The sequence below is a fragment of the Oncorhynchus masou genome, chromosome 24 (genome assembly GCF_036934945.1).
Source record: "Oncorhynchus masou masou isolate Uvic2021 chromosome 24, UVic_Omas_1.1, whole genome shotgun sequence".
In the NCBI taxonomy this organism is placed as follows: domain Eukaryota; kingdom Metazoa; phylum Chordata; class Actinopteri; order Salmoniformes; family Salmonidae; genus Oncorhynchus; species Oncorhynchus masou.
Genome location: NC_088235.1, coordinates 26,533,884 through 26,548,160, shown reverse-complemented (window position 1 = coordinate 26,548,160; position 14,277 = coordinate 26,533,884). Strand labels below are relative to the sequence as shown.

The 14,277-nt window shown below is 42.2% G+C and overlaps 1 protein-coding gene across 4 annotated transcripts in view; it reads left to right on the top strand.

Moving 5' to 3' along the window:
* Positions 1–14,277, top strand: part of LOC135511945 (ubiquitin carboxyl-terminal hydrolase 42-like) — an 81,218-nt gene that overhangs the window by 12,745 nt on the left and 54,196 nt on the right. For all 4 annotated transcript variants that reach the window (XM_064933479.1, XM_064933480.1, XM_064933481.1 and 1 more), the window contains exons 3-10: positions 3,036–3,245; positions 6,600–6,710; positions 7,013–7,112; positions 7,450–7,517; positions 9,165–9,235; positions 9,341–9,423; positions 12,000–12,111; positions 12,220–12,360. In XM_064933479.1, coding sequence (XP_064789551.1) covers positions 3,036–3,245; positions 6,600–6,710; positions 7,013–7,112; positions 7,450–7,517; positions 9,165–9,235; positions 9,341–9,423; positions 12,000–12,111; positions 12,220–12,360 — 896 coding nt within the window. The remainder of the gene's footprint in view (positions 1–3,035; positions 3,246–6,599; positions 6,711–7,012; positions 7,113–7,449; positions 7,518–9,164; positions 9,236–9,340; positions 9,424–11,999; positions 12,112–12,219; positions 12,361–14,277) is intronic.

Genomic DNA, 14,277 nt, shown 5'->3' with positions numbered 1-14,277 from the left:
CAGCATTCTTACATAGGTATTCCTCTTCAGATGGGTTAGGGTAGTGTGCAGTGTTATTGCGATTGCCTCGTCTGTGGACCTATTGGGTGGTAAGCAAATTGGAGTGGGTCTAGGGTGTCGGGTAGGGTGGAGGTGATATGATCCTTGACTAGACTCTCAAAGCACTTCATGATGATGGAAGTGAGTGCTACGGGGCGGGCGATAGTCATTTAGCTCAGTTACCTTAGCTTTCTTGGGAACAGGAACAATGTCGGCCCTCTTGAAGCATGTGGGAACAGCAGACTGCGATATATGTCCGTAAACACACCAGCCAGCTGGTCTGCACATGCTCTGAGGACGCGGCTGGGCCGGCAGCCTTGCGAGGGTAAACACGTTTTGTTTTACTCACGTTGGCTGCGGTGAAGGAGAGTCCACAGATGAAAACTCTCTAGGTAGATAGTGTGATCTACAGCTTATCATGACATACTCTACCTCAGGCGAGCAAAACCTCGAGACTTCCTTAGATATCGTGCACCAGCTGTTAACATGTATGCATAGGCCCCCGCCCTGTGTCTTACCAGAGGCTGCTGTTCTATCCTGACGATAGATATTGTATAACCCACCAGCTGTATGTTCTTCATGTCGTCGTTCAGCCACGACTCAGTGAAACATAAGATATTATAGTTTGTAATGTCTCGTTGGTAGGATATACGTGCTTTCAGTTCGTCCCATTTTCCAGCGATTGAACGTTAGCTAGCAGGACGGAAGGCAAAGGCAGATTAGCCACTCGTCACCTGATCCTCACAAGGCACCCTGATTTTTTTTTTCTGTGAAATCTCAGTTTCCTTCTCCAGCTAATGACGGGGATCTGGGCTTGGTCGGGTGTCTGTATTATCTCCCTCCCGTCTGACTCATTGAAGAAAAACTCTGTCTAATCTGAGGTGAGAAATCGCAGTTCTGATGTCAAGAAGCTCTTTTTGCTCATAAGAGACGGTAGCAGCAACATTATGTACAAAACAAGACAAACAACGTGAAAAAACAAACAAAATAGCGTGGTTGGTTAAGAGCCGATAAGACTGCAGCCATCCCCTCCGGCGCCATCTTCATATCTTTTTCCACATTTTGTTACGTTACAGACTTATTCTCAAATGGATTATACATTTTTTTCCTTCATCAATATATACACACAATACCCCATAATTACAAAGCTAAAACAGGTTTGTAGAATTGTTTTGCACATTTATTAAAAATATTAAACAGATGCCTTATTTACATTAGTATTCAGACCCTTTGCTATGAGACTGGAAATTGAACTCCGGTGTATCCTGTTTACATTGGTCATCCTTGATGTTTCTACAACTTGATTGGCATGATTTGGAAAGGCTCACACACCTGTCTATACAAGGTCCCACAGTTGACAAGAATTGTCCATAGAGCTCCGGGACAAGATTGTATCGAGGCACAGATCTGGGGAAGGGTACCAAAACATTCTGCAGCATTGACGGTCCCCAAGAACAGTGGCCTCCATCATTCTTGAATGGAACCACCAATGAAGTTTGGAACCACCAAGACTCTTCCTAGAGCTGGCCACCCGGCCAATCTGAAGAGAAGGGCCTTGGTCAGGGAGGTGACCAAGAACCCGATGGTCACTCTGACAGAGCTCTAGAGTACCTCTGTGGGAGAACCTTCCAGAAGGACAACCATCTCTGCAGCACTCCACCAATCAGGCCTTTATGGTAGCTTGGCCAGACGGAACCACTCCTCAGTAAATGGCACATGACAGCCTGCTTGGAGTTTGCCAAAGGGTACCTAAAGGACTCTGACCATGAGAATCAAGATTCTCTGTTCTGATGAAACCAGGATTTAACTATTTTAGCCTGAATGCCAAGCGTTACGTCTGTAGGAAACCTGTCACCATCCCTACGGTGAAGCATGTGGGTGGCAGCATCGTGTTGTGGGGGTGTTTTTCAGCAACAGGGAATGGGAGACTAGTCAGGATCGAGGCAAAGATGAATGGCACAAAGTACAGGGAGATCCTTAATGAAAACCTGCTCAGGACCTCAGACTGGGCCAACGGTTCACCTTCTAACAGGACAACGGCCTTAAACACACAACCAAGACAACGCAGTAGGGGCTTCAGGACAAGTCTCTGAATATCTTTGAGTGGCCCAGCCAGAGCCCGGGCTTGAACCGGATCGAACATCTCTGGTGCGACCTGCAAATAGCTGTGCAGCGACGCTCCCCATCCAACCTGACAGAGCTTGAGAAGATCTGCAGAGAAGAATGGGGAAAACTCTCCGAATACAGGTGTGCCAAGCTTGTAGCATAATATCCAAGAAGACTTGAGGCTGTAATCTCTGCCAAAGGTGCTTCAAAAGTACTGAGTAAGGGGTCTGTATACTTGTGTAAATGTCATGAGTTAGATTTTTTTAAATATAAATTTGCCAAAAAATCTAAACCTATTTTTGCTTTGTCATTATGGAGTTGTGTGTGGATTGATGAGGGGGAAAATAATTGTATCTATTTTAGAATAAGGCTGTAACGGTAACAAATTGGAAAAAGTCAAGGGATCTGAATACTTTCTAAATGCACTGTATTTCAAGCCTCTCCACACAGAGTGCTGAGTTGAGTAGCTGTAGTTTCCCACATCTCTTCTTATAAGTGACTGCCTGAACCAGTTCTCATAGGTGTTTTATGTTGCGGTCTTTTATACTGGCCCAGTTATGTAAACATATTGTTCTCTGAGGGGGTTTAAATCAATAGCCTGATGTACCCTGAACCATAGATCCTGTGGCACCACATGTTATGTCAGTAAACAAGAAACACAGGATTTTCCTGCCTTCCCCCACCCATCAAATATGCCCTAGCTTTGAATTGAAGTCTTTTCAGACTCTCTCAAAAATTGATTGTCAATTTCATCGTGCCTTGAAGTTGGACGCAGTCAAAAACAACTTTTCCTTAGACGACCTTCAGAGATTTATTCCCACTGGGTTATCTACCAGGCAACACTCCTTTTGTCATGTATTTGACCATTTCTTTCCCCTTCCCCTTTGCAGTGGTGCTGACCAGTGGGGACGGCATCGCCCTGCCCCAGAAGGTGCTGTTCCCAGCCGAGCGGCTCAGCCTGAAGTGGAACCAGGTCCACCGCATCGGATCAGGTCTCCAGAACCTGGGAAACACCTGCTTCCTCAACTCGGCTCTGCAGTGTCTCACCTATACCGCTCCCCTCACTAACTACATGCTGTCCCGGGAGCACTCTAAAACATGTATGTGGGTAATAGAACCAGAGGCTCTGTTACATTTTCATAGCAGGAGAAGGTTAGAAAGAGAAAGAAAATAAGTTATATTCGACAAACTGAGACTTCAGAAAGTATTCATACCACTTGATTTATTCTATGTTGTGTTACAGCCTGAATTCAAAATGGATTCATACATAAGGTACCACAGTTAACATGCATGTCAGAGCAGAAACTATACCATTAAGTCCAAGGAACTGTCTGTAGATCTGACATAGAATTGTGATGAGGCATACAGTACCAGTCAAAAGTTTGGGAACCTACTCATTCAAGGGTTTTTCTTTTATTTTTACTATTTTCTACGTTGTAGAATAATAGGGAAGACATCAAAACTATGAAATCTGTGGTAGCCTTGCAGGTTAAGTGTGCAGGGCGGCAGGGTAGCCTAGTGGTTAGAGCGTTGGACTAGTAACCGAAAGGTTGCAAGTTCGAATCCCCGAGCTGACAAGGTACAAATCTGTCGTTCTGCCCCTGAACAGGCAGTTAACCCACTGTTCCTGGGCCGTCATTGAAAATAAGAATTTGTTCTTAACTGACTTGCCTAGTAAAATAAAATTGAATTTTAAATAAATTACTGAGTGTCACCAGCAATGCACCATCACACCACCTCCATGCTTCACAGTGGGAACCACACATGCGGAGATCATCCGTTCACCTACTCTGCGTCTCACAAAGACACGACAGTTGGAACCAAAAATCGCAAATTTGGACTCATCAGACCAAAGGACAGATTTCCACGTGTTTAATGTCCATTGCTCGTGTTTCTTGGCCCAAGCAAGTCTCTTTTTCCTATTAATGCCCTTTTAGTGGTTTCTTTGCAGCAATTCGACCATGAAGGCCTGATTCACGCAGTCTCCTCTGAACAGTTGATGTTGAGATGTGTGTGTTACTGAGCTCTGTGAAGCATTTTATTTGGTCTGCAATCTGAGGTGCAGTTAACTCTAATGAACTTATCCTCTGCAGCAGAGGTAACTCTGGGTCTTCCTTTTCTGTGGGGGTCCTCATGAGACCCAGTTCCATCATAGCGCTTGATGGCTTTTGCGGCTGCATTTGAAGTAACTTTCAAAGTTCTTGAAATTTTCCAGATTGACTGACCTTAAAGTAATGTAATGATGGACTGTCATTTCTCTTTGCTTATTTGAGCTGTTCTTGCCATAATATGGGCTTGGTCTTTTACCAAATAGGGATATCTTCTGTATACTAACCCTACCTTGTCACACCACAACTGACTCAAATGCATTAAGAAGGAAAGGCACACCTGTTAATTGAAATGCATTCCAGGTGACTACCTCGTGAAGCTGGTTGAGAGAATGCCAAGAGTGTGCAAAGCTGTTATTAAGGCAAAGGGTGGCTGTTTGAATAATCTCAAATGTATAATATTTTATTTGTTTAACACTTTTTTGGTTACGACATGATTTCATTGGTGTTATTTCATAGTTGAGGTCTTCACTATTATTCTACAATGTAAAGAAAGAAAAACCCTTGAATGAGCAGGTGTGTCCAAACTTTTGACGGGTACTATATATCTGGGGAAGGGTTTAAAACAATTTTTTGAGTGTTGAATGTTTCCAAGAGCACAGTCGTCTCCATCATTGGGAATTTGTAAAAATATGGAACTATACAGACTCTGCCTAGAGCTGGCCGTCCGGCCGAACTGAGCAACCGGGCAAGAAGGACCTTGGTCAGGGAGGTGACCTAGAACCCAATGACCACTCTGACAGAACTACAGTTCCTTGGCTGAGATGGGAGAACCTGCCGAAAGGACAACAGTCTCTACATGACAACACACCTGGAGTGTGAAACCGAGATCATAAGGCAAAAGATTCTGTGGTCTGATGAGACAAAAATTGAACTATTTGGCCTGAATACAAAGCGCTATGTCTGGAGAAAACCAGGCACAGCTCATCACCCGTCTAACACCATCCCTACTGTGAAGCATGGTGGTGGCAGCATCATGCTATGGTGATGCTATTCAGTGACAGGGAGACCGGTAAGGATAGCGGGAACAATGAATGGTGCCAAATACAGGCAAATCCTTTACTGGGAACCTGCTTCAGAGTGCAAACAACCTCAGACTGGGGGCGAAGATTTACATTCCAGCAGTACAATAACCACAAGCAGACAGCCAAAGCAATGCTGGAATGGTTTTAGAACAAGAGTTTGAAAATCATTGATTGGCCCAGCCAAAGCCTAAACTTACATTTACATTACATTTAAGTCATTTGGCAGACGCTCTTATCCAAACTTGAATCCTATATCGAAAATCTGTGGAAAGACTTGAGGGTTGCCGTTCCCCATCTAACTTAACATAGCTTGAGAACATTTGCGAGAAAATCCCAAAAGTTGATCGACATATTCAAGATGACTCAAAGCTGTAATCGCCGCCAAAGTTGCTTCTCCGAAGTATTGACTCGGGTGCGAAGATTTATGCAAATTCAATTTTTTTTCTATTTAATTTTCAATAAATTTGCTACAAATTCAAAAACCATGTTAACTTTTTATTATGGGGTATTGTGTGTAGATGAGTGAGAGAAATCAAATGAATCCATTTTGAATTCTGGCTGTAACAATGTGGAGTAAGTCAAGGGGTGTGAATACTTTCTGGGCACTGTATGTTGGTTGTTTGCTTAAAGGGATACTTGGGGTTTTGGCAATTTGTGATGGGGTAAAAAAAAAATTACATATCGGGATATTATTTTTACGATATATTTTACTTTATTTTTTCACTAGTTGGCTGTACCTACACCAAGACTCTATGGTATAAACTTTAATTGCGCTAATAATAGTTAGCATCGGCTCACAAAACTACTTCTAACTTCCTTCATGCCGTTCATCTGACTCCGGGGAAGTAGATAAAAGGGCTTCATTGCCAAAATCCCAAAGTATCCCTTTAAAGGCCAAGTGCAGTCAACTAGATTTCCATGTGTTTTATATACATTTCCACCCTAAAAGTTGGAATAATACTGTGAAAATGATGATATTGCCCTTTAAGTGTAAGAGCTGTTTGAAAAGACTGCCTGCAATTTCAGCCTGTTTTGGTGGGATGGAGTTTTGGCCTGCCTGGTGACAACAACAGGTGGTAAATTAGTTAATAGAGCAATAAGAAAGAGTTCCAAACCTCTTTGCCAGTAACAGCTAGTTTTTTATGTTATTTTTTTAATGTTATTTTGATTGTTTTCAGTTAAACTGGTAAAAAAAAAAAATCACATTAAGGTACTTAATTGTTACCCAGAAATGAGAAATTATTTAATATTGAGACCTTTAAATGCATTGTACCTTTTAATACCTATTACCTGATTGACCGTCATCTGTGTTGATGTTCAGGTCATGAGCCTGGGTTCTGTATGATGTGCACAATGCAGAATCACATCACCCAGGTCTTCGCCAACTCTGGGAATGTCATCAAGCCCATCGGAGTCCTCAACGAGCTCAAACGTAAGTAGTGTTTACTTGGAATCAGAGGGGGTAACTCTTTAGCACAAAGTTGAAAGGAAAGTCTTTGTTCAGGCGTGTTGAAAGCCATTACAACTAAATAACATGTCCGGAAAATAGTTTTTCCCTTCAAAAATGGAAGGAGAGTTGGGACTGCATCACAGGTGCAGAATTCTGGGAAACCTAGTCAGCAAAATAGTTTTCCCTCCAAAAAAAAGAGTTGATGCTGTCATTTTTGTAGGGAAAACTGACAGGGTTAAAGTCTATTGAATCTTCCTCCCCATCTCTGTATAACACCTGTGCAGGGATTGCAAAGCATTTCCGCTTTGGCAGCCAAGAGGACGCCCATGAGTTCCTGCGGTACACAGTGGACGCTATGCAAAAGTCCTGCCTGCCTCTAAACAAGTAGGTGTTACACTGAAATCAGAGTTCAGCCACTAGGAAGCACTGTTCTGGACTTGCATCTCATCTGACCCACATTCACATATACTTTAGGATCCCACTCCCGTGTAGTGGAAGGCTATTCTGCCCCCCAACAGGTTGCCTCTACTCTCAGCATTTATCTTTGCTCTATTTCCTCAGCGGTCTGTTGCTCCTCAAAAGGGCTGTCCCAATGACAAATTAAATGAAGGCTATCTTGATTTATATGATCCTGTGTATACGCATAAAGGCAATTTCCCTTAAGGCTATTGGGAGTCACTGATAAGCATCTTTAACGATTTGATGTTTACTTTTACAACAGATTGGACAGGCAAACGCAAGCAACCAGTTTCATCCATCAAGTCTTTGGAGGGTATCTACGGTCCAGAGGTAAGCTTATTAGTGTAATCTTTAAATGTCTCACTTACTGAAGCCGATATGAGAGTTGCTTGCCCTTTGGGGTATTAGACTAGGTTCAGTTGAAGTCAGAGGTTTACATACACCTTAGCCAAATACATTTAAACTCAAATTTTCACAATTCCTGACATTTAGTCCTTGTAAAAGATTCCCTGTCTTAGGATCACCACTTTATTTTAAGAATGTGAAATGTCAGAATAATAGTAGTGATTTATTTGAGCTTTTATTTATTTCATCACATTCCCAGTGGGTCAGAAGTTTACATACACAATTAGTATTTGGTAGCATTGCCTTTAAATTGTTGAACTTGGGTCAAATGTTTTGGCTAGCCTTCTATAAGCTTCCCACAATAAGTTGGGTGAATTTTGACTCATTCCTCCCGACAGAGCTGGTGTAACTGAGTCAGGTTTGTAGGCCTCCTTGCTCACACACGCAGTTCTGCCCACATATCTTCTATAGGATTGAGGTCAGGGCTTTGTGATGGCCACTCCAATATCTTGACTTTGTTGTCTTTAAGCCATCTTTCCACAACTTCAAAAGTGTGCTTGGGGTCATTTTCCTTTTGTAAGACCCATTTGCGACCAAGCTTTAACTTCCTGACTGATGTCTTGAGAAGTTGCTTCAATATATTCACATAATTTTCCTTCCTCGTGATGCCATTTATTTTGTGAAATGCACCAGTCCCTCCTGCAGCAAAGCACCCCCACAACATGATACTGCCACCCCCGTGCTTCACGGTTGGGATGGTGTTCTTCAGCTTGCAAGTGTCCCCCTTTTCCCTTGTTTTACTGTGGATATAGATACTTTTGTACCCGTTTCCTCCAGAATCTTCACAAGGTCCTTTGCTGTTGTTCTGGGATTGATTTGCACTTTTCGCACTAAAGTACCTTCATCTCTAGGAGACAGAACACGTCTCCTTCCTGAGCGGTATGACGGCTGCGTGGTCCCATGGTGTTTATACTTCCGTACTATTGTTTGTACAGATGAACGTGGTACCTTCAGGCGTTTGGAAATTGCTCCCAAGGATGAACCAGACTTGTGGAGGTCTACCATTTTTTTTCTGAGGTCTTTGCTGATTTCTTTCGATTTTCCCATGATGTCAAGTAAAAAGGTGCTGCGTTTGAAGGTAGGCCTTGAAATACATCCACAGGTACATCTCCAATTGACTCGATGTCAATTAGCCTCAATTAGCATCAGAAGCCTCTATATCCATGACATAATTTTATGGAATTTTCCAAGCTGTTTAAAGGCACAGTCAACTTAGTGTATGTAAACTTCTGACCCACTAGAATTGTGATACAGTGAATTGTAAGTGAAATAATCGGTCTGTAAACAATTGTTGGAAAAATGACTTGTCATGCACAAAGTAGATGTCCTAACCAACTTGCCAAACTATAGTTTGTTATCAAGAAATGTGTGGAATGGTTGAAAAACAAGTTTTAATGACTCCAACCTAAGTGTATGTAAACTTCAACTGCATCTGTAACGCACTGTGACAACTGCTGAATAAGTTTGATTGATTTCTATACTTTCTCGCTGTGTCTTGTACACCATTAAAACATTCGATCACTGCCATTTGTTAATAGGTAAGATGATCTAATTGTGTCTGTCTTTTTACAGTAAAATGTTTCAACTGCAAAGCGGTCTCTGACACGTTTGACCCTTATTTGGATGTTGCTTTGGAAATAAAGGTAATGGTGAACTGCCTTTCATGCTGCACAAAGGGGGAACCTGTCAAACCATTGTGTCTTGCTAAGAATGCATCATTGACAACTGTCACCCGTGTTACCTTTCAGACTGCCCCCAGTATCACAAAGGCTCTGGAGCAGTTTGTTAAGCCTGAGCAGCTAGATGGAGAGAATGCCTACAGATGCGCTAAGTGAGTAGATCTGGATTCATTTATTCTTCATCTCAGCAAAATGCTGCCTAAACCAGTGTTATTGTTGTTCATCTCAGTATAGAGCTGCCTAAACCAGTGTTATTATTGTTCATCTCAGTATAGAGCTGCCTAAACCAGTGTTATTATTGTTCATCTCAGTATAGAGCTGCCTAAACCAGTGTTGTTATTGTTCATCTCAGTACAGAGCTGCCTAAACCAGTGTTATTATTGTTCATCTCAGTATAGACCTGCCTAAACCAGTGTTATTATTGTTCATCTCAGTATAGAGCTGCCTAAACCAGTGTTATTATTGTTCATCTCAGTATAGAGCTGCCTAAACCAGTGTTATTATTGTTCATCTCAGTATAGAGCTGCCTAAACCAGTGTTATTATTGTTCATCTCAGTATAGAGCTGCCTAAACCAGTGTTATTATTGTTCATCTCAGTATAGAGCTGCCTAAACCAGTGTTGTTATTGTTCATCTCAGTACAGAGCTGCCTAAACCAGTGTTATTATTGTTCATCTCAGTATAGACCTGCCTAAACCAGTGTTATTATTGTTCATCTCAGTATAGAGCTGCCTAAACCAGTGTTATTATTGTTCATCTCAGTATAGAGCTGCCTAAACCAGTGTTATTATTGTTCATCTCAGTATAGAGCTGCCTAAACCAGTGTTATTATTGTTCATCTCAGTATAGAGCTGCCTAAACCAGTGTTATTATTGTTCATCTCAGTATAGAGCTGCCTAAACCAGTGTTATTATTGTTCATCTCAGTATAGAGCTGCCTAAACCAGTGTTATTATTGTTCATCTCAGTATAGAGCTGCCTAAACCAGTGTTATTATTGTTCATCTCAGTATAGAGCTGCCTAAACCAGTGTTATTATTGTTCATCTCAGTACAGAGCTGCCTAAACCAGTGTTGTTATTGTTCATCTCAGTATAGAGCTGCCTAAACCAGTGTTATTATTGTTCATCTCAGTATAGAGCTGCCTAAACCAGTGTTATTATTGTTCATCTCAGTATAGACCTGCCTAAACCAGTGTTATTATTGTTCATCTCAGTACAGAGCTGCCTAAACCAGTGTTGTTATTGTTCATCTCAGTATAGAGCTGCCTAAACCAGTGTTGTTATTGTTCATCCCAGTATAGAGCTGCCTAAACCAGTGTTATTATTGTTCATCTCAGTATAGAGCTGCCTAAACCAGTGTTATTATTGTTCATCTCAGTATAGAGCTGCCTAAACCAGTGTTATTGTTGTTCATCTCAGTATAGAGCTGCCTAAACCAGTGTTATTATTGTTCATCTCAGTACAGAGCTGCCTAAACCAGTGTTATTGTTGTTCATCTCAGTATAGAGCTGCCTAAACCAGTGTTATTATTGTTCATCTCAGTACAGAGCTGCCTAAACCAGTGTTATTATTGTTCATCTCAGTATAGAGCTGCCTAAACCAGTGTTGTTATTGTTCATCTCAGTATAGAGCTGCCTAAACCAGTGTTATTGTTGTTCATCTCAGTATAGAGCTGCCTAAACCAGTGTTATTGTTGTTCATCTCAGTATAGAGCTGCCTAAACCAGTGTTATTATTGTTCATCTCAGTATAGAGCTGCCTAAACCAGTGTTGTTATTGTTCATCTCAGTATAGAGCTGCCTAAACCAGTGTTATTGTTGTTCATCTCAGTATAGAGCTGCCTAAACCAGTGTTATTATTGTTCATCTCAGTATAGAGCTGCCTAAACCAGTGTTATTATTGTTCATCTCAGTATAGAGCTGCCTAAACCAGTGTTGTTATTGTTCATCTCAGTATAGAGCTGCCTAAACCAGTGTTATTGTTGTTCATCTCAGTATAGAGCTGCCTAAACCAGTGTTGTTATTGTTCATCTCAGTATAGAGCTGCCTAAACCAGTGTTATTGTTGTTCATCTCAGTATAGAGCTGCCTAAACCAGTGTTATTATTGTTCATCTCAGTATAGAGCTGCCTAAACCAGTGTTGTTATTGTTCATCTCAGTATAGAGCTGCCTAAACCAGTGTTATTGTTGTTCATCTCAGTATAGAGCTGCCTAAACCAGTGTTATTGTTCATCTCAGTATAGAGCTGCCTAAACCAGTGTTGTTATTGTTCATCTCAGTATAGAGCTGCCTAAACCAGTGTTGTTATTGTTCATCTCAGTACAGAGCTGCCTAAACCAGTGTTATTATTGTTCATCTCAGTACAGAGCTGCCTAAACCAGTGTTATTATTGTTCATCTCAGTATAGAGCTGCCTAAACCAGTGTTAATATTGTTCATCTCAGTACAGAGCTGCCTAAACCAGTGTTATTATTGTTCATCTCAGTATAGAGCTGCCTAAACCAGTGTTATTATTGTTCATCTCAGTACAGAGCTGCCTAAACCAGTGTTATTGTTGTTCATCTCAGTATAGAGCTGCCTAAACCAGTGTTATTATTGTTCATCTCAGTACAGAGCTGCCTAAACCAGTGTTATTATTGTTCATCTCAGTACAGAGCTGCCTAAACCAGTGTTATTGCGACCCAATTCTGCATGTTTTGTTTTTGGTATTTCTAACTGATCTGTCTGTGCAGGTGTAAGAAGATGGTTCCAGCCTCTAAGAGATTCACCATCCACCGCAGCGCTAATGTGCTCACCATCTCACTGAAGCGATTCGCCAACTACAACGGGGGCAAGATCGCTAAGGTAAGACATCAGGAAACATGGTCAGTGACAGCAAAATGTACATGGAAATCAGTTTTTTACAGATCTTTATCTATATTTCCACTACCATTGCCTGTTTCTCTCCTTTAGGACGTAAGGTATGCTGAGTGCCTAGACCTGCGTCCCTTCATGTCTCAGTCCCACGGCGAGCCCCAGGTCTACGCGCTCTATGCTGTCCTGGTGCACTCTGGCTTCAGCTGCCACGCTGGACACTACTACTGCTACGTCAAAGTAAGCACTAATATACAGTGTATTCAGACCCCTGGACTTTTTCCACATTTTATTACGTTTACAGCCCTTTTCCAAAATAGATTTTTACTCCATCTACATACAATAATGACAAAGCAAAAAATCTGTTTATTTGTAACACCTTTATCTACAGAATTATTCAGACCCTTTGCTATGAGACTCGAAGTTGAGCTCTGGTGCATCCTGTTTCGTTGATCATTTTATCTTTATTTAACTAGGCAAGTCATTAAGAACACATTCTTATTTAAAATGACGGCCTACAACGGCCAAAGACGCTGGGCCAATTGTGCGCTGCCCTATAGGACTCCCAATAACGGCTGGTTGTGATACAACCTGGATTTGAACCAGTGTAGTTACACCTCTAGCCTTTAGACCACTGCGCCACTCGGAAGCCCCATCATCCTTGATGTTTCTACAACTTCGTTGGAGCCCACCTGGAGTAAGTTCAATTGATTGGACATGATTTGGAAAGGCACACACCTGTCTATATAAGGTCCCACAGTTGACAGTGCACGTCAGAGCAAAAACCAAGGCATGAGGTTGAAGGATTTGACCGTCTAGATCTGAGACAGGATTGTGTTGAGGCACAGATCTGGGAAAGGTTACCAAAACATTTCTGCAGCATTGAAGGTCCCCAAGAACACAGTGGCCTCATCATTCTTAGATGGAAAACGTTTGTAACCACCAAGACTCTAAAGCTGGCCGCCCGGCCAAACTGCGCAATCGGGGGAGAAGGGACTTGGTCAGGGGAGGTGACCAAGAACCCGATGGTCACCCTGACAGAGCTCCAGAGTTCCTCTGTGAAAATGGGGGAACCTTCCTGATGGACAACCATCTCTGCAGCACTCCACCAATCAGGCCTTTATGGTAGAGTGGCCAGATTTTTTAAAATTTTACCTTTATTTAACCAGGCAAGTCAGTTAACAACAAATTCTTATTTTCAATGATGGCCTAGGAACAGTGGGTTAACTGCCTGTTCAGGGGCAGAACGACAGATTTGTACCTTGTCAGCTCGGGGTTTTGAACTTGCAACCTTCCGGTTACTAGTCCAACGCTCTAACCACTAGGCTACCCTGCCGCCCCAACATGGTATATTTGGAAGCCACTCCTCATTAAAGGGCACATGACAGCCTGCTTGGAGTTTGCCAAAAGGCACCTAAAAGACTCTCAGACAATGAGAAATAAGATTCTCTGGTCTGATGAAACCAAGATTGAACTCTTTGGCCTGAATGCCAAGCGTCACATCTGGAGGAAACCTGGCACCATCACTACGGTGAAGCATGGTGGTGGCAGCATAATGCTGTGGGGATGTTTTTCTGCAGCCGGGACTGGGAGCCTAGTCAGGATCAAGGGAAAGATGAACAGAGCAAAGTACAGAACGATCCTTGACGAAAACCTGCTATAGAGCGCTCAGGACCTCAGACTGGGGCGATGGTTCACCTTCCAACAAGACAACGACCCTAAGCACACAGACAAGACGATGCAGGAATGACTTCAGGACAAGTCTCTGAATGTCCTTGAGTGGCCCAGCCAGAGCCCGGATCGAACATCTCTGGAGAGGCCTGAAAATAGAATAAGGCTGTAACGTAACAAAATGGAAAAAGGGAATTGGTTTGAATACTTTCCCGAATGCACTGTATTTTAGGGCTTCCTTAAATACACCATGTTGGGGTAAGCCCTAACATCTAACCTAATATATATATATATATTTTACTACTGCTACTTCAAGGTAAGCTCCAATATTGACAGAAGTCACTAGTAGGGCGGTTCTCGAACAATCAATGAAAGAGAAAGCTTAACGACGACAACCCAAACCCCCATGTGAATAATCCTCTCACCCTTTCTATGTAAGCTAGATGTTTGATTAGTCTTCTATAAAGGATTATGTTCATACTTACG